Source organism: Myxine glutinosa, chromosome 13, assembly GCF_964187855.1.
Source record: "Myxine glutinosa chromosome 13, kmMyxGlut1.1, whole genome shotgun sequence".
NCBI lineage: Eukaryota > Metazoa > Chordata > Myxini > Myxiniformes > Myxinidae > Myxine > Myxine glutinosa.
In genome coordinates, this window is record NC_136273.1 from 48,057,424 (window position 1) to 48,080,101 (window position 22,678).

General features: G+C 46.2%; 1 protein-coding gene across 2 annotated transcripts in view; it reads right to left on the minus strand.

Moving 5' to 3' along the window:
• Positions 1-22,678, minus strand: part of GK5 (glycerol kinase 5) — a 115,709-nt gene that overhangs the window by 50,541 nt on the left and 42,490 nt on the right. For both annotated transcript variants that reach the window (XM_078767423.1, XM_068134349.2), the window contains exons 8-9: positions 19,950-20,011; positions 14,266-14,339 (exon numbers count right to left, since the gene is read on the minus strand). In XM_078767423.1, the coding sequence (XP_078623549.1) occupies positions 14,266-14,339; positions 19,950-20,011 (136 nt within the window). The remainder of the gene's footprint in view (positions 1-14,265; positions 14,340-19,949; positions 20,012-22,678) is intronic.

Genomic DNA, 22,678 nt, shown 5'->3' on the forward strand with positions numbered 1-22,678 from the left:
GAGGAAAGGAAGGATTTATGGAAGTAACTCAATGGTGTGTTTAAAATTTCCATCATATTTGTTTGCACATGTACATCGTCTCTATCATCTTGTGGAGATCAAACATTATTGGGCAGGGACCGAGGTCAAAGATAAAATTGCTTGTTTATTTTGTACAATAATGCCTGCGATTGCATCGAAATAAAAAAATTTGTACAACCCCTTCTCACACTACATTGCAAGAAAGACGACTCAAAATAAAATGAAACAAGTACAGATACATTCAAAGTACACCGCCCCCATGCCAAATAATTAAATATCCTACAGCGTGGCATTGCCGCATTAGCGCTAGCGGGCAAAGGGCATTAGCGGGCCTCTGGTGCCCGGCAATACCGCAGTGCAACTCATAGAGGCTGCATTGGGAGGGAGAGGTGTACGTTAATTGATTGATTAATTGTATAATTAAAATCAATAAAAGATTATCACAAAATATTTTCTTAATCAATTGGCTAATAGCATAACTAAACCACAAGTGCTTCATCCGAAGATGTATCTTTTAGAAATTTAAGTAAATAAGTCATTAATAAAAAATTAAATAATTAATTGATTAATCAATAATTAATCAATTAATCAATAAATTAATTAATCGATTAAATGATTAATCAATAAATCAAAAATATCCTTGATAGCCACCACTTGGTCACGCATGTCCAAATATTAGCTTCCGAGCTCAAAAGGTGCCTGAGATATTGGCCAAATGAGAGAGAAAAAAAAGAAAAGATTAATAATGAAAATAAATAAATAATAATCATAAAAAAATTAAATTATTAATCAATTCGGTCAGAGAACACACAAACCACCACCATTTGATCAGAATCTGTAACTTAAAAAAAAAAAAAATTTTTTAGTCATTAATCGAATAATTAAAAACAAACAAACAAACAAACAAACAACCAGAGTGAAAACTGAGTACTCCCTTTCAGCGTGCGTCACTGCCGAGCCCCCTTCGATGCCCGGTAATGACGATTTGCAATGCCTCGAGATGGCATAGGAAAGGTGCGGTGTACAACAGCAATATTTAAAAATTTAACCATTATGCATAACAGAGTGAGGGAAATTTAGAAAACTTGCAATATTTCATGCAAATGTCATTTAATCATAAAGATTTCAGGTAAAGGTTATTGTGCAAATCAGGATTCATTTATGGAATTTAAAAGGAGGGGTTTAGAGATTAAACTGCACAAGTGTGTATACATGCTTTTGACAAACACCGTTCTCTTGGGCACCAATACAGATTACTATGAGTCAGTGTACAGTACGAGCACCGCAACATTGATACTGTGCCCGAATCTCCACGCCAGCTTCCGATACTGGATGATGTTTTGTGTAATCCTATTCCTTTCTTCATCAGCATTAGTCTGGGTCCCCTGAGGTCACATGGAGGCTTATGATGTCGATGAACTATGTCAGAGGAAATTACAAACATGTTCTGGTGGAATAAGATCTAGCAATATGTTGCATCCGACTTATGTCTGTACAAAGGGCACCGGCAAAAATTGTCTTACAAGGTCCAAGAATGTTTCATTGCCTGTTAATCCACCACAAGAGGAGGTCTGTGCAGCTGCCAGTGGAGATGCCATTCCAGACGAATTGACCACATCTGAAACTCGAACGGCACTCGGTGGAGCGCATACCTCTGCCAGGCTGAACATTTTGTATCACACTGATAGGCCAGATCTGGATTCTGACCTGAACCAACATCTAATCGGCTTGTTCTCGTCACCTAACCAACTGATCCACCAAGTTTAGTCATAACTCGTACTTAACTTTTTAAAATATCATGTTATATATCACTCTTCATCCGATCTCTCAATGGTGAAGAATCACTTTTTTTAAAAATGATAATTATTATAGTATTACCGAATCCATATTCAGATCTTCACAAACAGCGAATCGATTCAGTCTTGTCACACACCCAACCTTTCCACCAAGTTTTGTCCAAATCCATCAAAAACTTTGAGATATCGTGCTATATGTCGGTTTTTAGCCCTATCACTCAATGGTGATGAATCACTTTGAGAATTCTCTGATCATCTGGATCTTCACCAAAATCTAATCATTTCGTCCTTGTCACATACGCTACCTCTGCCAAATTTCGTCCGAATCCATCCTCAACTTTTTAAGATATATTTTTCACAGTCAACAAACAAACAAACAAACATACAGACAGACAGTAGTAGTGAAACAGACAGTTGTGAAAACATCACCTTTGGTGGTGGAGGTAATGATCATATTCAAACACCGATCTCGATCTGAGGTGGCCGGATTAAATCTGGATTCATCAGTGAGCAAGACAGGTGTCTAATGATGGATTGGACCAGTTCTTGGACCTCTGCAATATTAAGACATATGTCATAGCTGTGGGTAATATCCCATGTTTAATTACAGTATCCCCTCTTGAGGTCTCAGTGTACTATTTCTGGGGGGGGTAACCTTCTGACAATTACTATGATGCAAGGACCATTCATCGAAAATTTGGCACTTTTGTTCGCCCGGCGACGGGCATTTCCAAAATGTTTCATTAAGCCACGTTTGTAAGAGAGTGAACACCAACAACAGGGTTGAAGGACAAAATAGAGTGAGAGTTAGACAAACAATAGGTGTGTGCAGGATTGAGGGGAGGAGGGGGGGAGGGGAGGGGGGGGGGGGGGGAGTGAACAAAATTAATCCAGAAGGAAACCCTCAGGAAGCAAAAATGGGAAATTGGAAGGGGGATGGCATGGGATGGGGAAGGAGAGAGGAGAACTGTATGACGGGGGGGGGGGGGGGGGGGGGTGAGTGGGTAACAAGAGTAGAAAAAGTAATTTGTATGATGGAGGATTTGTATGACATTTGTACATAGGTTTGTCGTGGGACATTACAATAATCTTGAAGGCGCTCTCACTATATCTCTCCGAAGGCACTGTCCGGCAAGACCATCCGATCTACTTTCTCAACAATCCTCTTGAGGAAATTCAGTCGTTCAAACTCTTCGGTCTCACCAACAGCCATGATCTTTCTTGACCAAGCTACATTTCAAAGTTGGCCTCCAAAGCCAATCAGTGACTGTGACTCCTCCGTTATACAAAGTTCTTCCTTGGCACATCTGAACTCGTATTCACATACTAGGCCCTCATCCGCAGCTGGATGGAGTACGGCTCTCCCCTCTGGGCTGACAACCCTGCCTCACATCTTTACCAGCCTGAAACCATGGAAAGGCCTATAAGATTTTTGGAATCTCCCCATGAAAAAGCTGAGTCTATGAGGCATGAGCCTATCACTTTGCCATCACAGACAGATCAGTGGTTTCTGGCTTCTCCAACCTCCTTAATAGTATTGCACACTCTTCTTTCCGTGCTTCTGCCCCCCCCCCCCCCCCAGCCCCTCTTCACCCCAGGTTTATGCAGGGCACACATAGTCCACCAACAAGCTCCTTCTGGTGAACTACAAGATCACTGCTCATCTCCAGGATTCAGTGTACCATGGGTAGGATAATTAATGATAGGGTGGGATGAATCTGCGCAAAAGTGAGCCAGGTTCTGTGGAAGAATTCCGAAGCAGAGTGACTATCAGGGGCAGTAGATACAGTGGCCTGCAAAATTATTCGCCTCCTCCAAAATTCACATTTTGATGCCACCTGAGCTCATTTCATGATAATTTCAAATCAAATTTAAAACAAAGGGTCTTCACAAATTACACCAGAATGATAAAGCTAGAAAATGCAAACAAAATGTGAATACATTTGATTAACAGAGAAAAAAAAAAAAATCAGATGATTCTCAGTTGCATAAGAATTAAAACCATTTGCCTAATTATCCCTAAATCACTTCAGGAGCAAATTATTTGATTGAAAGGTCACAAAATAAGTGCAATAGGCACCTGTTTGTAATCAGTGGTTTATCTTAAAAACTGTGTCACCAATATGCCTCCACATAGTCCCACAACGGGTAGATGCCCTCGTTCACTGTCGTAAAAATAAACAAGTTTGATTTAAGTCCCTTTAGCGGTTTTCAATCATCACATTTTCAGCAGCCATGACAGGTTTCACATCCATCGGTGAAGCAGTTTAAGAGAAGGGATTTTGAAAAACATTTTGAAAATTATTTTTTCAAATTTTTGATTTTGACATTTTAGACATTTGACATTTTTGTCACCATTTGACATTTTTGATGACAAAACAAATTTTCAAAAATTTGATTTTGAAAAAGTGAGGGGACTATTGGTTTGCTCTCCTGTCTGACTACAGGTCTGTCTGTCTGTCCGTCCGTCCGTCCGACTTGTGGTTTTCAGCCTCCCCCTCCCCCCCCCACAACTTTCAACATATTCAACTGAAACTTGGTACATGGCTTTATTATGATAGGTTCCAGAAGAAGTTCGAGTTTCATGGCGTTTAATCAATTCTTCAAAGAGTTATGCCCTTTTTGGACTTAAAATATCATATTGTGGTGCTGTGCACACACGATTCGTTTGTCAAGAAGGTAGGCCTTGGATTGTACAACGCGTTGTACAAACTGAAATGCTTTATTAACAGCTCGCACGTAAGCACTGGGCGGGCTCGACTATCGAGCCCGCATATATGTCCCGAGGCCATGCCTTGCCCCCGGGAGTGGCCGGTGGGCCGAAAGGCGGGGCATGCCCTCAGTTCCACCCTGCGCCTCCACGCCCGGAGGCTCGCGCCACCCACTGGTGGTGCGCGGAATTATTGCCCACTGACAATGTGTCCGCCACAATATCAGTTAGGGGACATGTATTGCAAAGCAATTCTCGCTCTTGTTCATCTTCCTTTCCCTCTTCCTTGTACTCTCTTCCTCATACTCTATGGCTGCTGCTAACACAATACATTTGTTTGGGGAAGTTGCTACAAGAGGATCGAGTAAAACTGAAAACGACGGCCTGGAGGGCCTTTGCTCGAGTACCCATTATTTACTGTTACGGAACCGGAGTACGGCACTCCCCTTAGCAAGGGGGGGTGGGGGGGCCGGGGGGGGGAGGGGTTAATCCCCTTGTGTTGTTAAGCTGGCCGTCTCCGTTCCTGGAACTATCCCGCTTTGTGGGGTGGGATTGGCCAAGGTGATTGGTCAATGGAATGGACTCCGCCAATCCCTCCACAAAGCAGGTGGATGGCCCCGCTCGAATCCCGGACAAGATGGTAAATGCCGAGCGGTTTAGCAATCTGAGGTTTGAGCCATTAGCAATAGACTAACCCGATTCATGAGCGGTTCTGCCGAAATCGTGCCACAGATATTCAATCGGGAGAAAAGACTAAAGCGATCGGGGGAGAGGAAGCAAAGAATACGAAAGGTATAGGAAGAACAAATATGATTTATTATACACAATTAATTAAAGAGGAAAGGAAAGGAAGAGAATATACAGGTAGAGGAAATAAAAGGACATAGGGCAGCCTTAAAACAGTCTTAATTATGGAACCCCAGACAACACACAGGACAGACCACAGACTTACACGACAAAGGGAAATTGCAATGGTCAGAAATGGCTGGAAGAGGGACACGGTCCAAGTAGCCGGCAGGCAGGAAGGTCCGGGGCCGGTGGCACGACGTCGAGGTCCCGCTCGAACGTCCACGCTCCGGTTCAGCGGCGAAAAGCGGCTGGCAGCTTCGCGTCTCGTTCACGCGGGGGGGATGATGCAATCACTCGTCTGGTTCAGTAGCTGGGCACTTCCCTCCTGCGTACCTCTCCGTGCTTCGATGCTGCGGTCATCTGCCCTCTTCCTCATCTCTGGAAGCAGTCCCTCGCAGTCGCTTTTATCACTCGTGGCCGTATCAAGCTGCGGGCTGCGAGGGCACGCCTATCGGGTCGCTCACCGCGGTGCTGGTTGGCTGGTTCGGGCTGGCTGACTCCACCTCTGATGACGAGTTGATGCCACGCCCGTGATCTGGTGGCTCCTCCCCCTTTTTCCTGTTCTTGGCCTCGTGAGCAATGGCGGCGTGGTGCCAACAAAAACAGCCCAATGCAACGGCGGCGAACGCCACCCTACTGTTACTGTGCGGAGGCGATTGGGGGAATTGAAAGGGACCTATCTTATTTGATTAATGCAACGTAGAGTCAAACTATTGGAAACACAGCCTTACCTGAAACACATAATAATGAAATAACTATGAAGAGGGCCTATGGTTCACTACGTGTTGCGATGTGGACTAACTAGGGGACGACCTTTGACCTTTACAAGAAATGGAGGTATGTACAAAGAGAATTATTTACAAAGGGGTATATTTACAACAATTTACACAGTGCAGGGTTCTCAAAACCCCAACATTACATTATAGACCGCCATGTTGTTAAAGCAGTGCCGAGCACTCTGTTGCGTTGGAGTGTTTGTTTGATCACTTTGAATCAAGCAAGCCGCTTCGTAAGCGATAGCAAGATGCTTGCTAATGTGACACACCTCTGGTGTTGGTATAGTGCAGGCATGATGGGTCAAAATATCTAAACGTTAATCATCTCCTGTATCAATTCCTTCTAGCATTTACCATTTGTCAAGTTGGACTGAATGGATAATCACCAGAGGCCTTTTCATGGGGGATTAGGATTAGCCCTCAGTCCGGACTGATGAGGCCTGCGGTCCGGATGTGGACCTCGGTACGCATTTTGAGGTCACACTTGGCACTCTAATTACACATTCATGTCCGATGAAATTTTTCATGGGGAGAACTTTTCTTATCTGAAAATTCCGCTATGGGTGAGCAAAGAGGCTCCTTCAGAAGAGAACTTGAAGCAGCACAGCACGACTAGAAATGTCTATTACGTATCAGTACTCACTCACAAGTGATACATTTTCAGCACATCAGCACCATGCACTACATGCTTACTCTAATTAATGAAATGCAGCACATGCGCAAGCCAATACCGGTCTCTTTTATTTTATACTGCCCACCGGTGCAGTATTGATTTAAGAGACAACTTATTTGGGAAAAGTTAGTATTGATTAGTACATAATTTGATAATTTTGGGGAACATCCCGCATCTGGGTCTATGTGCATTTTACAGAGGAACGCATTTTATGTTAAACTAGCAGGGGTAACCAGTATTGCCCAGTGCTGTTCTAACCCTGTGGATATTTAGATTTTTTTTTTTTTTTTTTTTTTGTGGGGCCCTAAAACAACACACCCACAAAGGAATGGGGTCAGTGGTCATTTAATATTTCCTTTAAGTCACTACAAAGTCAAAGGCACGAGCTACAGAAATTAAAAATATATATTTTTGCCTAAAACACTCCCCGGCACTCACTGATTAACCTCTGAAAGTTAGACGAAAATCCATTCAGGCATCTGAGAAAAATGGCGACACAAACGGTTCTCGTATAGTACATGTATGAGCAAATAAGGGTGGGGGTGGTGGGTGGAGAGGAATGAGGCAATTATGTGTTTCCCCCTCCCACGAGTAAAAAATTGAGGGGGGGGGGCGGGACGAAAGACAGATGTTCCGCCCCCTCCCCCTCCCCCCATCCATCCATCCATCCATCCATTGCCGCCCCGCCCGTACACGTTTCATTCAAACTTTAAAAACAATGAAAAATGTGTTTAAACCTCAAATCTAAAGTTTCCTCTTTTAATTTATTATGAACTAGCCGAAAGCACCCGGCGATGCACCGGTTTCTTTTTGAATGAATTTACGACTATAATTCAGCTTTTACTCGCGGCAGTAGAAGATTGACTACTATAATTCAGCTTTTACCCGTGGCCGTAGAAGATTGACTACTATAATTCAGCTCAGCTTTTAATTGTGAAATGGGCCCTGCCCGGCCGAGGCGGCCTCGCCAAAACCTTCCCGGGGCCCGCCCCGACATTTTTAGTTCTTTTTGAATGAATTTACTACTATAATTCAGCTTTTACTCGCGGCCGTAGAAGATTGACTACTATAATTCAGCTTTTACCCGCGGCCGTAGAAGATTGACTACTATAATTCAGCTTTTACTCGTGGCCGTAGAAGATTGACTACTATAATTCAGCTTTTACTCGCGGCCGTAGAAGATTGACTACTATAATTCAGCTCAGCTTTTAATTGTGAAATGGGCCCTGCCCGGCCCAGGCGGCCTCGCCAAAATCTTCCTGGGGCCCGCCCCGACATTTTTAGTTCTTTTTGAATGAATTTACTACTATAATTCAGCTTTTACTCGCGGCCGTAGAAGATTGACTACTACAATTCAGCTCAGCTTTTAATTGCGAAATGGGCCCAGCTCAGCCGAGGTGGCCTCAACCGGCCTCGCCACCTAGCCTATAACCTTCCCAGGGCCCGTCGTGACATTTTTTGTATTAGAGGTTTCCTCCTATCTTTCACCGTTCAGGAGATTAGCACGTGCAGACAAACAAACAAAAACTTTTTTATATATATATAGATAGATAGAAGACAGATTATGAATGAAAATATGGCAATTATATACACGGTATATCTATCCCCCCCCCAACCCTCTCCATAAATGCCCCTTCAATTTTCTTCCTTTATTCCTATCTCATCCCAAACTTGTTTACCTCTTCTCTCGCCCATCAATATTCTTGCCTTTCTCTTCTCACTCTGCTGTCTACCTTCTTTATCTTCCTTTTCACAATTTATATTTTTTCACTTTCACTCTCGCCAGCTTCCTCCCTCCCTCCTCCCCCCCCCCCCCCCCACAACAACAACCACCACCACCACCAAGCAGGACCAAGAGAATAATTAATGTTTTTTTTTTGTTTGTTTTTTTTGTTTGTTTTTTTGTTTTGTTTTGTTTTGTTTTGTTTTGTTTTGTTTTGTTTTGTATACAAGATCGAGGCTCGTGAAAGAGCGAACATTAATCACACAGAAAGACAAACAGACACACAAAACAAATAACATCGGGAGCGGTAGACAAGATGGGGAGAGAGGGGGAAGGACACAAACACAACATTTGAGAGCAGGGACCGAGAGACATGGAGACATCGAGAGAACTGTGGGAGGGAGAGGGCTTTGGGGGGGAGGCATGGGAAGGGGGGGGGGGGGGTGGGAGAGGTATAAAACATATGGACACTGCCAAGACTTCCAGGAAAGAAGTTGGAATTTCAAACAAGGTGGATCTGGGGTGAATTAGTGGGGGTAGAAAAGATCAAGGTTTTGGATGGGGGAAGATAAGAGATGGTGGTGAACAGCTGTTTTGAAGACCTGGAGGGAGGAGTGTGATTGAAGTGAGTGTGGGAGTTTGTTCCAGAGGCGGGAGAAAAGAGGAATGAAAGAGTGAAGGTGAGCAGAGAGCCAATATTTCGGCAGTTTAACCATCAGAGGGTGGCTGGCAGATCTTGTGCGACCTGTAGGAATATTTGGGGGACAGAGCACAGAGAGAGCTGGGGGAGCAAGGCCGGAGAGGAGTCGGTAGAAGACAGAAAGACCACCTACCTGCCTGTGGTGAGTGAGTGAAAGGCCCTCAGAGATAGCTTCATCGCGGGAGATTCCAATGATTCTGAAAGCTTTGGATTCAACAGCGTGAAGCCGAGCCAGGTGTGAGGCAGGAGCACCAGCCCATAGGGGAGAACAGTATTCCATTGAGCTGCGGATGAAAGCCTTGTATGTGGTGAGGAGCTCAGGTGTGCCTAGGAAGGACTTCGCACGACGGAGGATGCCCAGTCGGCGACTGGCTTTGGAGGCCAGCTTGGAAATGTGGTTTTCCCAAGAAAGATCATGGCAGATGGTGAGACCCAAAAGCTTGAGCGACAGAACTTCTTGGAGAGGATTGTTGAGAAAGTAGATGGGAGGGTTGTCCAGTCGATCTTTTCGGAGAGACATAGTAAGAGTGTGAGATTTGTCAGGATTGAAAGACATGTTCCACATGTTTGACCAGTCTGTGATTTTGTCCAGGTCTTCAGAGAGTGAGGAGGCTGCAGACTGCCGATCTGAGGGAAGAGGAATGGAGCGGCAGAGAGTGGAGTCATCAGCAAAGAGATACAGAGGATTTTCCAGAGAGTCGGAGAGATCATTGATAAAGACCAGAAAAAGCACAGGGCCCAGCACACTGCCTCGGGGAACTCCAGCCTGAACGGGAAGGGGAGATGAGAGAAATCCATTCAGGGCCACACGTTGACTACGACCAGAGAGGAAGTCCGCAAGCCATGCATGGAGATTTCCATGGATACCATAGGAGGAGAGTTTGGTGAGCAGAGCTGGGTGCCAGACCGTATCGAAGGCACGTGATATGTCAAGGGAGACAGCTCTGATTTCCTGTTTGGCATTGAGGACCTCCATCCATTGTTGAGACAGCAGAAGCAGCATGTCCAGAGTAGAGTGACCTGGTCTGAAACCAAATTGATGATCAGAGATCAAACCATTGGAGAAGAGGAAAGATTTCATATCCGAAGCAATGATGGATTCCATGACTTTGCTGATAATTGGGAGCAGGCTGATTGGTCTGTAGTTGCAAGGATCTGTTTTTGCACCTTTTTTGTGTAAAGCGGTAATGTTTGCTGATTTCCAGGATGCTGGCAGGTGACCTTGAGCAAAGGATAGGGTGAAAAGAACAGAGAGAGGGTGAGATAGAGCGGCAGAGCAGGATTTTAGGACCCGTGGGCTGATGCCATCTGGTCCAGTTGCAGAATCAGAGTCGAGGTTTGACAAAAACTCCTCCACCTTGTCAGGAGAGAAGGTCACAGAGTCCAGGAGCAGTTTGGTTCGACTGGGAAAGGTGGGAACAGAGAGAGGTGGGTTTGGGACTAAGGATTTTGAGGCAAACACAGAGTTGAGGCATTCGGCTTTGTCACGTGCGATGTCAACTGTGTGGCCATTTGAGGTAAGGGAGGGGATGGAGGGGGACCAAACACCAGAAACGGATTTGACCAGACGCCACCATGATTTGGAGGAAGGAGACAGGTTTGAGAGTTCATTCTTGAGTGAGGAGAGATAGTGCTTCCTGGCACTCCTGAGGGTAGACACACACTTGTTCCGAGCTTGGTGGAAGGAACTGAGATTTCCTTCAGTTGGATTAGCCTTCCAAGAGGCAAAGGCAAGTTGTTTCAGGGCAACTGCCTCACCACAAGATTCAGTGTACCATGGACGGGAGGAAGGGTATGACAACTGAAGACGAGATGGGATAAATCTGTGCATGAGAGAGAGCAGTTTACTTTGGAAGAATTCCCAGGAAGAGTTTGTGTCAGAGGCAGAGATGGGAGACTAATCCAGATGATTTATGGCTGCTTGAAGACCGCGCCAGTCGGCCTGAGTGAAATGCCAGACTCGTCGACGCTTAGGAGGCTCTCTGAGAATGGCCAGAGAGATGTCCACTTTAACAAGCAAATTATCAGAAGAAGAACAACCGATTGGAGCAGAAGAGCAGCAGACATTTGCAGGGAAGTTTGTCATAACAAAGTCAAGAAGAGAAGATGCTCCGTTGACCGAGATACGGGTCGAGAAATTGACATTGTGTCAGTCCCAATGAGTCGCAGAAGTCCTTTGCCGAGATGCCATGGCTGGTGTGAGAGATACCCACACCCAGCCAGCTGGCATGATTATCGTTGAAGTCACCACAGATGAGGAAGAGAGAGTTGGGATGAGTGGATAGACGTTGTTCCATGTTGTCAGACAGCAAGATGTAAATGGAGTCATCACTGTTTGTTTGACGGTACAGAACACATATGAACGAAAGGTGGGAGCGGAGAGGAAGCCATAGCCGTAGGTACTCCTGGGGGTGGGGTGGAGAGAGGGCAGTGCAAGGAGAGTGAGGAAGAGAGTTTTTGATAAAGATAGCCACCCCACCACCAGGCCGAGGCTCAGGTCTATCATACCGGAGGAGGGAGTAACCAGGAAGAGATATTAAGGAATCAGAGACATCTTGAAGGAGGAAAGTCTCTGTTAAGCAGATCAAGTCTGGATTGTCAGAAGCAACCTGTATGGAGAGATCAGTCAGGTTTGAGCGAAGGCCCCGGATGTTTGAGGTCCATACCGTTAATGAAGAGAGAGGGGGAGCATCGGGTACAGGACAGAGGAGGGGAGGAGTAGGGTAAGATGAAGGATGAGAGGGGGAGGTAGGGAGAGCAGTTGTTAGTGTGTCAGCGATTGCAGAAGAGTTCCAAGAAAGGGAAGGATGAAAGGTTTGAAGGTGAAGGGATGAGGCACAGAGAGGGGTTGTTTGAGGGGGGGCAGAGGAAAGAAGAAGGTTGGGGGGGGTGGAGGTATGAGATAGAAGGGAGACGAAGTGGGGAGGAGGCAGCTTTGAGGAGGAGGGGGGAGGAGGGAGAATTGGAGAGGAATGGTATGGGGGTTGATTTGAATGGGAGGGGTTGGGGGGGAGTTTTGAAGGGGAGGAGTGAGGGGGGAGTTTAGGAGGGGAAGGGCAAGGGGGGAGTTCAGGAGTGGAAGGGCAAGGGGGGAGTTCAGGAGTGGAAGGGCAAGGGGGGAGTTCAGGAGTGGCGGGGCAAGGGGGGAGTTTAGGAGTGTAGGTGCAAGGGGAGGGATTTGGATGGGAGGGGCAAGAGGGGAGTTTAGAAAGTGGATGATTAATGAAAGACGAACATTGAAAACAAATTGGGTTTGTTGTGATTTTCAAGTTAGCAATCTGGTTCAGAATGATGGAGGAGGGATGGAATGAATGTGAATTTAGACCATGTAGTGAGGGAGACGTATAAGATATTGAATTTCTTTTTTTTGAGGTGGAATGAGTTGGAGAGGAAATTGAGAAAAGCCTTTTAAATAGGAAGAAAAACAGCGTGTTGTAAAATACCACTGAGTAAAACACTGAAGGGGAAAGGTTATACATATTTAAATAATATTTAAACAGAACCGTGAACAATCTTATGTGCACAAAAATACCAACGGGGGGAGAGCCGAGAGGGACCACCATGAGTCACGTGAAGGGCAAACGGTGGATCAAGTGCAAAAGGAATTGACTTTCCGGGCCGACCGGGCCGACGTTTAGCAGGAATTGACTCAACACGGGTCTCACTGCATTACAAGTAATCAAGTCTGTTTAAAAGCATGTTCTACTTACCATAAAAATCCAGGATGCAAGGGAAATAGAATTGGGTGGGAAAGGGTAAGTGCATCAAAGAAGGAATTAACAATTACAGTAATGTTACTATTTAATAAAAATCAAAGGCAAAATGATGCCCCTACATGTGGTGATAAACGTCATCAATTGTTTCCCATGCTCATTTACTTGAAACATGAAGTCAAGAAAACATTAAACACTCCAAAAGTAGTTTGCACAAGATCAAAAGGTGCGATATCTTTGCAGGAAAGTCAGACAAGATCAAATCACTAAAATTGAGAGTTCAGCAGCTAAATAATCGAATAGGAAAAATGGCAGGACATCACCTACGAGATAAAACATGATTCAGACAAACCAGCGGAAACCGACGGGTAAACCGAGGGGGAAATTCTAAGCAGGAAATGAACCAGAATGGCACTCCGTTGAGTGCATACATCCAGGTCGAACAGTTTACGAGTTGTATCGCACGGATAGGCCAGATCTGCATCCGGACTTTAACCAAAAAAAAATCTAATCAGCTTGTTCTTGTCACCTACCCAATTATCCACCAAGTTTTGTCATAATCCATCCATAACTTTTTGAAATATCGTGCTACATATCATTTGGCCCCGTCTCTCAATGGAGAAGAATCACTTTGAAAATTATGTTATCCGGATCCAGATCTTCACGCAAATCAAATCAATTTGACCTTGCCACACACCCAAGCTATCCACTAAGTTATGTCTGAATCCATCATTAACTTTTTGAGATATCCTGCTAACAGACAGAAAAACGGACAAGCAGCCAGAGGTGAAACTAGAGCTGCACTCGTGGAGCGCATACCTCTGCCAGGCTGAACAGTTCATGTTTTGTATCCACTGATAGGCTGGATCTGGATCCAGACCTGAACCAATATCGAATCGCCTTGCTCTTTGTAACCTACAAAAATCACCTACGTTTCGTCTTAATCTGTCCACAACTATGAGATATCATGCTATAAAGTAGGACCTCGTTATCTGCAGGGGGATACATTCCTAGACAACGCCACAAATGTTGAATCCGCGAATGTGGGGGCATTGTTTCAATGGGAAAAGGGGGGATAGGTTCCCGGCAATTTGTGATTCATAAGTGAAAATGCCGACGAATATGTGAAAAAAAACTTTAATGTGAAAAGGTCAGCACAATTCTCGAAATTGCAGAGCAATGTTAAAGCACAGGAAGCTAAATGAATGATAAATGAATGCAGGAGGTCCTGTACGAGGAACATCGGGCCGAAAGACGAGCGTTTGAGAAAAACATTGCTGCCCGACCTGCTTAAGCTGACTCACCCGGTGTCTCTGATTGGAGGAAAGATTTCGGGAGGGATGGAGAAGAGGGAACACAAAAGGCCACTCCACGCCATCTAATAAATGTGAACACAGGATTTCTCAGAGTAATAAATAATAATAAAAACCTCAGTGCTTTTGTTTTAACATGCAGAAAAAAGTGCTTTTGTTTCAACATAATTTGTTTCAAATTAGGCAGCACATACAGGGTGTTTATAAAGTCCCTATCTATTTCAGTAAAATAACGGTTTTTACTGGTTTTTACCAGGCCGCCGTGGTGTTCGCATTACAGCCCGACCGAATATCGTCGCTTCGTGGCTGCTTTCCGCCGCCGAAATCCAGCGCGGCTTGGGCAATTCTGCCCCTGTTTGCAGAACACCCAGCGAGGCCTTCATTGGGGCCGAGCCAGCAAGGCTTCCGCTGCCGAAATCCAGCGCGGCTTGGCGATTTTGCCCCTGTTTGGAGAACACCCAGCGAGGCCTTCATCGGGGCCAAGCGAGCAAGGGCGTGTCGGGACCTGGTTCGCGCCATTGACCGAGTGGTTCGCACCAACCGGAGCTGTTTTCGGATGACGTGCTGATGTCCTTGGACTTCGCGCCAGGCTCTGGGCCGACCGGGCCGACGTGGTGTGTGGTGCTGATATTTTGAGAGGCTTGATTTAATACCCCAACCTCTCAACCCCACCTCCTTTTCTGCTACCCCACCGTTATTATTTGCGAGTATTTTTAGTGAAAGCCCTCAATATATTATATCCTTATATATATGTGCACATTATATATATGTGCTTATATATATGGACTTCCGCTTCCGGTCCGCTCGAGCAAGGAGGCTTGCTTCGATCTCTCTACAGCATCGAAGTCCTTTCCAAGGGTGTGGTGCTGACCGGGCCGCCGTGGTGTGGTGCTGACCGGGCCGCCGTGGCGTGGTGCTGACCGGGCCGACGTGGTGTGGTGCTGACCGGGCCGACGTGGTGTGGTGCTGACCGGGCCGACGTGGTGTGGTGCTGACCGGGCCGACGTGGTGTGGTGCTGACCGGGCCGACGTGGTGTGGTGCTGACCGGGCCGACGTGGTGTGGTGCTGACCGGGCCGACGTGGTGTGGTGCTGACCGGGCCGACGTGGTGTGGTGCTGACCGGGCCGACGTGGTGTGGTGCTGACCGGGCCGACGTGGTGTGGTGCTGACCGGGCCGACGTGGTGTGGTGCTGACCGGGCCGACGTGGTGTGGTGTGGTGTGGTGCTGACCGGGCCGACGTGGTGTGGTGCTGACCGGGCCGACGTGGTGTGGTGCTGACCGGGCCACCGTGGCGTGGTGCTGACGGGGCCCCGGCAGCCATGATGGCCCCCCCAACCCCCCAAAATTTCCATGTTTTAAACGTTTCCCAGTGTGTACCCTGGATTAGAATAGGTACACCGTATCCCTGCGTGTCGTAAGAGACTACTAAGAGGGTTGGTGTCAGGAAGGGCATCCGGCCATAAAAACATTGCCTCAAAAAGAGAACCATGACAATTACAACTACATATGGGCAGGGTACAGCCCGAAGTGGGGATCGGTTTCTGAGGTTTGGGACATGGAATGTAGGGACAATGACAAGGAGATCAGGAGAAGTGGTGGAAGTATTGGTCAGAAGAAGAGTGGACATATGTTGTGTGCAAGAGACGAGATGGCAGGGAAGTGGTGTGAGAATGGTGAAGGGTAGGCAGGGACAGAAATACAAGTTTGTGTGGCAAGGGTGCCTGGAGGGCGTGAATGGTGTTGGTGTCCTGTTTTCTGCGGAGTTTGTAGATGGTGTGGTGAGTGTGACTAGATTGAGCGATAGGTTGATGATGGTGAAAATGACGATTGGAAAGCTCTTGGTGAACGTCATCTCGGGATATGCTCCGCAAGTTGGTCGGAGCGATGAAGAGAAGGACAAGTTCTGGTGTGCGATAGAGAAGCTGATGGAAAACGTGAAAGATGAGGAAGTTGTTGTGGTCGGAGGAGACCTAAATGGACATGTGGGAAGGAGTATGGATGGTTTTGAGGGAGTTCATGGGGGTTACGGATATGGTGTGAGAAATGGAGAAGGTGAAAGGATTTTGGAGTTTGCTGATGGAGCTGATTTGTTGATTTGTAATACTCAGTTCCAGAAAGAGGATAATAAGCTTGTTACATACACGTCAGGTGGGTCAACGACAACCGTTGCCTACCTGAAGGTGCGTAGGCGAGATAGGGGGCACCTCCGGGACACAAAGGTGATCCCGGGGGAGGAGGCTGTTTCACAGCACCACTTGGTTGTCTGCGACATAAGGGTGAATGGTGCGAGGAGAGCTTGGCGGGTGAAGTACCAACCGAGAATGAAGGTGTGGAGGTTGAAAGAGGTGACAGTAAGGGAGGCATTAAAAGAGAGGCTGAGTAGGGTAGAGGATGATGTGGTTGAGCTTGAAAGTGGTTGGATGTCAATGAAAGCTAGTCTGTTGGGAGCCGTTGGTGAGGTACGTGGATGGACAAAAGGACCACCGAGGCACTCGGAAACATGGTGGTGGGATGATGAAGTTGGAAATAGGATTGACGAGAAGAGGACGAAGTTCAAGGAGTGGCAGAAGGCGAAGGGTACGGGAGCATAAACAGCAGAGCATGAAAGTTATAAGGCAGCCAAGAAGGCTGCAAAGAAAGAGGTAGCAAAGGCGCAGGAGGCATGTAGGAAAATGTTCGGAGAACGCTTGGACTCGGAAGAGGGACAGAGAGCAGTATTCAGGAGTGCAAAGCAGATCGTGAAAGAGAAGTGTGATGTGATAGAGGTGAGTTGCTTGAAGGATGAAGTGGGACAAATCGTTGTGGACCCAGATGGAATTCAAGGAAGATGGAAAAGATATATGGAAATGCTGTTGAATACAGAGAATGAATGGGATGGCAACATAGAGAGTAACCCAGTTTTAGGACCGGCAGAGAAGATAACTGAGAAGGAAGTTGAGGAAGCGATAAAAGCAATGAAGAGTAGAAAAGCGGGAGGGCCGACGGAAGTTGTGGGAGATATGTTGAAGGCAGCAGGAAGTTGGGGTGTGAAGAGAATGGCAGAGATCTGTAATCTGGTGGTGAAAGAAGGTCGCATTCCAGTGGATTGGGAACTGAGTACCCTCGTCCCTCTAAACAAGGGGAAAGGTGACCCTCTAGAGTGTGGCTCGTACCGAGCGATAAAGTTATTTGAGCATGGAGTGAAGGTATTGGAAAGGGTGTTGGAGAGGATAAGGAAGAAAGTGAACATCGACGAAATGCAGTTTGGATTTATGCCAGGAAGAGGAACGACAGACGTGCTTTTTATTGTGAGGCAGTTGCAGGAGAAGTACATGGAGAAGAGGAAGAGGTTGTTTCTTGGGTTTGTTGATCTGGAGAAAGCATTCGATAGGGTTCCACGCGAAGTATTTACATGGGCAATGAGGAAGTTAGGAGTGGAGGAATGGTTGATCAGAGTAGTGATGGCAATGTACAAAAGAGCGCGCACAGCTGTAAGGACGAAGGATGGGAACAGTGGTGAGTTTGAGGTGAAAGTGGGAGTGCATCAAGGGTCGGTACTAAGTCCACTACTATTTGTAGCTGTGATGGAGGTGCTGGCTCAGAACGTAAAGGAGGGTTTAACGTGGGAGTTGTTGTATGCAGACGATCTGGTGTTGATTGCGGAAAGTATGGATGGACTGAAGGAAAAGATGAACAAGTGGAAGGAATGTATGGAGACAAAAGGTCTGAAGGTGAATATCGGAAAGACGAAGGTGATGGCAAGTGGTAAAGCATGTGGTGAGGTGGAAAGAACTGGGAAGTGGCCCTGTGCTGTGTGCAGGAAGGGTGTCGGAGTGAATTCCATTCAATGTACAATGTGCGCTGATGGGTTCATCAAAAATGTAGTGGTCTGAGAGGGTCATTAACCAGTGTGGCAGCTACATTCAAATGTAAGGTGTGCACAGAGGGAGCTGCAGATGGAGGAAATGTTGAGTTGGATCTTGGAGATGGCGTGAACCTGGAAGGTGTGAAAACATTTTGCTACCTCGGAGACATGCTGAATGGAGAAGGTGGATCAGACTCGGCAACGGTTGCTCGAGTGAGATGTGCATGGAAGAAGTTTCGGGAACTGAGTGGCGTGCTGATGAGGAGGGGAGTGTCGTTGAAGCTCAAGGGAAAGGGGTATGCTGCATGTGTGAGAAGTGTTATGATTTATGGGAGCGAGACATGGGTAATGAACGTAGAGCAGCAAACGAAGGTTGGAAAGGGTGGAAATGCAAATGGTTCGATGGATGTGCGGAGTATCGTTGAGAGAGAGGAAGACAAATGATGAATTGCGAAAAATGATGGGAATAGAGCCTGTGATTGATGCTGTGAAGAGGAACAGGTTGAGATGGTTTGGTCACGTGTTGAGGAAGGATGAAAGTGACTGGTTGAGAAGAGTGATGGAAATGAATGTAGAAGGAAGTAGAGGACGGGGAAGACCGAGAAGACTTGGCTAAAGATGGTGGAAGAAGAAATGCGGGCAAGGGGGTTAACAAGGAGAGATGCAGAAAATAGGGCAAGATGGAGAAGATTGTCATGGGGACCGCAAGGCTAACCCCCGCTCTAGCAGGGAAAATGGCCTTAAAATGCATGATGGGTATTGTTGTATTGGTTTTTATTGCAAACCCCATGAAGATGAATGTGCAAGAACGTGTGATGGTGGGTGGTAACATTGCGTATTCAAGGAAAGAAATTTGAAAGAAAATTTCATAAGCCAGGTCCTGCAGACAAGACAATATGCAAACTGTTGAATAAATTCAAACGAACGGGATCTGTTAATGATGAACCAAGATCTGGACATCCACGCGTCTCAGACCATGCTGTAAATGCAGTTCGAAATGCTATCACGGAAGAACCACGAATGTCAATTCGTGCCGCATCACGTCGACTCAAATCAATAAAAACCGTTATTTCACTGAAACAGATAAGGACTGTAACACCCTGTACATCGATAGATTTGCTCAATATATACATAAAAAAAAAAAAAAACACACCATGGTATGTGTTCAACATACATTCAAATGATGATGCAAACTCAGTGCTATATATTGTAAAGAGCTCTTCATTCTCCAAACAAAACACAAAGTTACTCCAACTTTTCTTTTATACACACTTGCAAACAAATATTACATGAGATTCCCCTTATATGTCTGTTGGGCTAGCGGCTCGGGTGCCGGCTTAGGATCCTAGGATCCTGGGTTCGAATCCCGGTCAATTGCTGAATTAACGCCAGGGGGGTTGACTCAGCCTGTCATCCTTCCGAGGTCGGCAAATTGAGTACCAGTTCACTGGTTTTTATTCCCCTTATATGTCTGTCACTAAGACACAATGTCATGTGTCAATGGTGACTTCCAGTGTTTTAGATATTTATGGGTGAGGGGGTTATGACAGTGACAGGCAAGATGGGCCAAAAGTCAAAAGATCCATATGTCAGATTCTTGTAAAATATATTCCAATATCCTCCCCAGTATCTGCAAGACTAATTTGTTTCAAGGATAGGCCTTCAAGCAAATTTGTGCCTGATGAAGTCCCTGCTAAGTAACGAAATGGAGCCACCAACTCCACAAAACCATGACAAGTCAGAAGTATCATCTTTAGTCAACAAGGAGAAATAGAAGAGTAAAGGGGATTTTTAAAAAAGGAGAAAAAAAAAAGAAGAGGTTAGCCCACCTGGAAGGGGTCAAACACACCCGTGCTACTGGCGTTCGAGTAGTCTGTGGCATACACCTGGCCTGGAAAGAGAGGAACAAGGAGAACATCTCCATTCAACAGAACAGGAGGTGAGCGAGATGCAAGATTCCAAAAATATGATTCAGAACGAATGGAATGCCAACCCCAACAAAATAAAATATTGAAATGTAATCTGATGTTCAGATTTGGGATACCGTACTCTTTACAGAGCATTGGTGTTGCCAAAGAAGTTTCTTGGCAAGGGTTACACTGGGTGGTTTGCCATTGCCTTCCAAGTGTTGTTTGTCCATTCTCTATACTTTTAATTTCTCAGCATCAAGCAAGGAAGTAGCATGTACCATTTCTAAAAGTCTTTGGTACGAGTGGGCGGGGGTTTGAACCACGGACCAACCAGACTCAGAGCGGGCACTCTAACCATTACGCCTACAAACATTAATAAATAGCCCTGAGAGGGCTGACCATCATCTTGAGGTTGTAGTTCAGACCTCTGCCGATTTGGATAAACCCCCTCGGAGATCTTGATCTTCAGGAGTCTTTGTTCCAAAATCGAAAAATCTAAGACAGACCATCAAGTAGAAGGGCTGTATCAGGGTTCAGAGCAACATGTTGGTAAATAAGGGACAAGTGGGGATCTAAAGTTTCAGTGCTTTTGGAGCCCCCCATAATCCGAAAAAAAATAAATTTGTTATGAATTTGGGTAGAGGAATATCTAGAGCCAGATAGTTCTGTATAGGTAGGTATTCGAATGTCGCGATCGGGAATCTACCCTGTAATAAGTTCTGTGTTTTTAGGCGGTTTGTCAGGATAACAGTATACCTGTGAACATACCAGGATGTTCGGGTGTTAAATAGTGTGGGGAATAAGATAACACCCCTTGTGTGTCAGACCTGGTAATCATTCCTTTGTTCCTTCTGGCAATGCATACACATATAAACACTTAGATAGGCCATTTAGTGCACACAGTAATTAAATCCCCTTCCCTTACAACGACTTTGGAAAACAGGCAGGAAGCCAGATCGGGGCACTGCCGGATGGCCGCCGCCAGCTACACCTCCGGCAGGCCTAGCAACATCGAGTGACACGAGCTATAACCACGCTACAGGGAACGTGTGATTGGTTGGCGCGGAAGGCGCGAACCTCCAGCCAATTAGGGCGAGCAATACTGGTGCGGGAAGCACTCGGCCAATGAGAGGGCGCCAGCAAAACAGAACATTGGAGGAGAGTCGAGGAAGGTTATGAAAGGGAGCGCTGGACGACATTTGGACTCTTTCCTCGCTGGTCTCTTGTGTCTGCGCTTCCCTTCTTGGTCTTGGGAGGTCCCTGGTGGTCGTTGGTTCACCATCTTCGTGGTGCTTAGAGCGGTGCTCGGTGCTCTCAGTGCTTTTGGTGCTGTGAGCGGGTGGGACCTCGTGTGCGATCGATTTGGAGCTTGGAGCGAGTCGTGCCGCTGAACAGATGAGGCCAGGGCGAGCGGGTCGTTGAGGCCTGGTGGCGCACGAGCAGGGCCGAACGGAGCCACGTTGGACGACACACTACAAGACGACGGACAGTTAGGACGCCCCACATTTCACACACGCCGTACGCTTTATTTTCCTTTCATTCATTCCTGTGTCCTGTTGTTGAGTCTGGTGTGTGGGATCCCAATTTAGGACTATTTATTCATCGTCGCGTTTCACTGTATCGGGTTCCATTTAATAAATCATTGTTTTTGTACATTTTACCCCGGATTCCCGTTTTGAGTTAATTCCCCTACAGGATCGGAGCTGCAGTCGGCGCGCTACAGGTAAGCGCTTTTGCCATATCTTCCTCTTCCCGCGAGTCAAAACAAAATCTGTGTTTGGGCGTCGCCTCCAGTAAATCCGTTTGGTCCATCCGCGGTCCCTGGTGTTAACCGGAGGGATTCACACGACAATATACAGAAGCCTGACAATTGTGCGGGCTACTGTCTTGTATTAATTTCGCAAGTTTCAGAACAATCGGCCGGGAGGAATAGCAAAAAGAGCAAAATGTTAAACGACCGGATGGACGGATGGAAATCTGGACATCACAACCCATTTTACAAGTTCATCTGTTCGAGATAGAGATGAGATTACCTAAAATGTAATACGAGTGTAACGGCATGCCCATGTCAGATTACGATATGTATTGTAGCGGACTCGGGATCGGTAGAGATCACTGAAATCCTATAACCAGCCGACGATCCTGCAAGTAAACGAAACATGGATAATTCCACAGCATGGCAGGTTTAATGAGTGCCATCTAAGACATTTCATTCAGGCAGGGTCCAGCCCAGATAACCTGGGGGGTGGGGAGGGGGGGGGGTAACGATAGCCTAGATAACCCAGTGGGAATAATAGCTCAGATAATTCAGTGGGAATGATAACCCAGGGGGAACAATAGCCCAGATAATCCAGAGCAAGCGTTAACCCAAGATAACCCAGGGCAAGCAATAACCCAAGATAACCTAGGGTGAGCGATAACATAGGGCGAGTGATATGATACAGCACCCCAGGGCAAGCCGCATGTTTTACATTGGTAAGGTTAAAGGAACCATATAAATAATGTTTGTTATGAAAAGTTGCTCAAAGCATTGCTAATACACGACCCAGCTTTACATTTTATGATCCTCGTGTTCCAAACTTTAGGCTATGACAAATAATAATACAGGGTCAGCAGAAAATGCAAACGGTGGACACTAGTCAAAAACG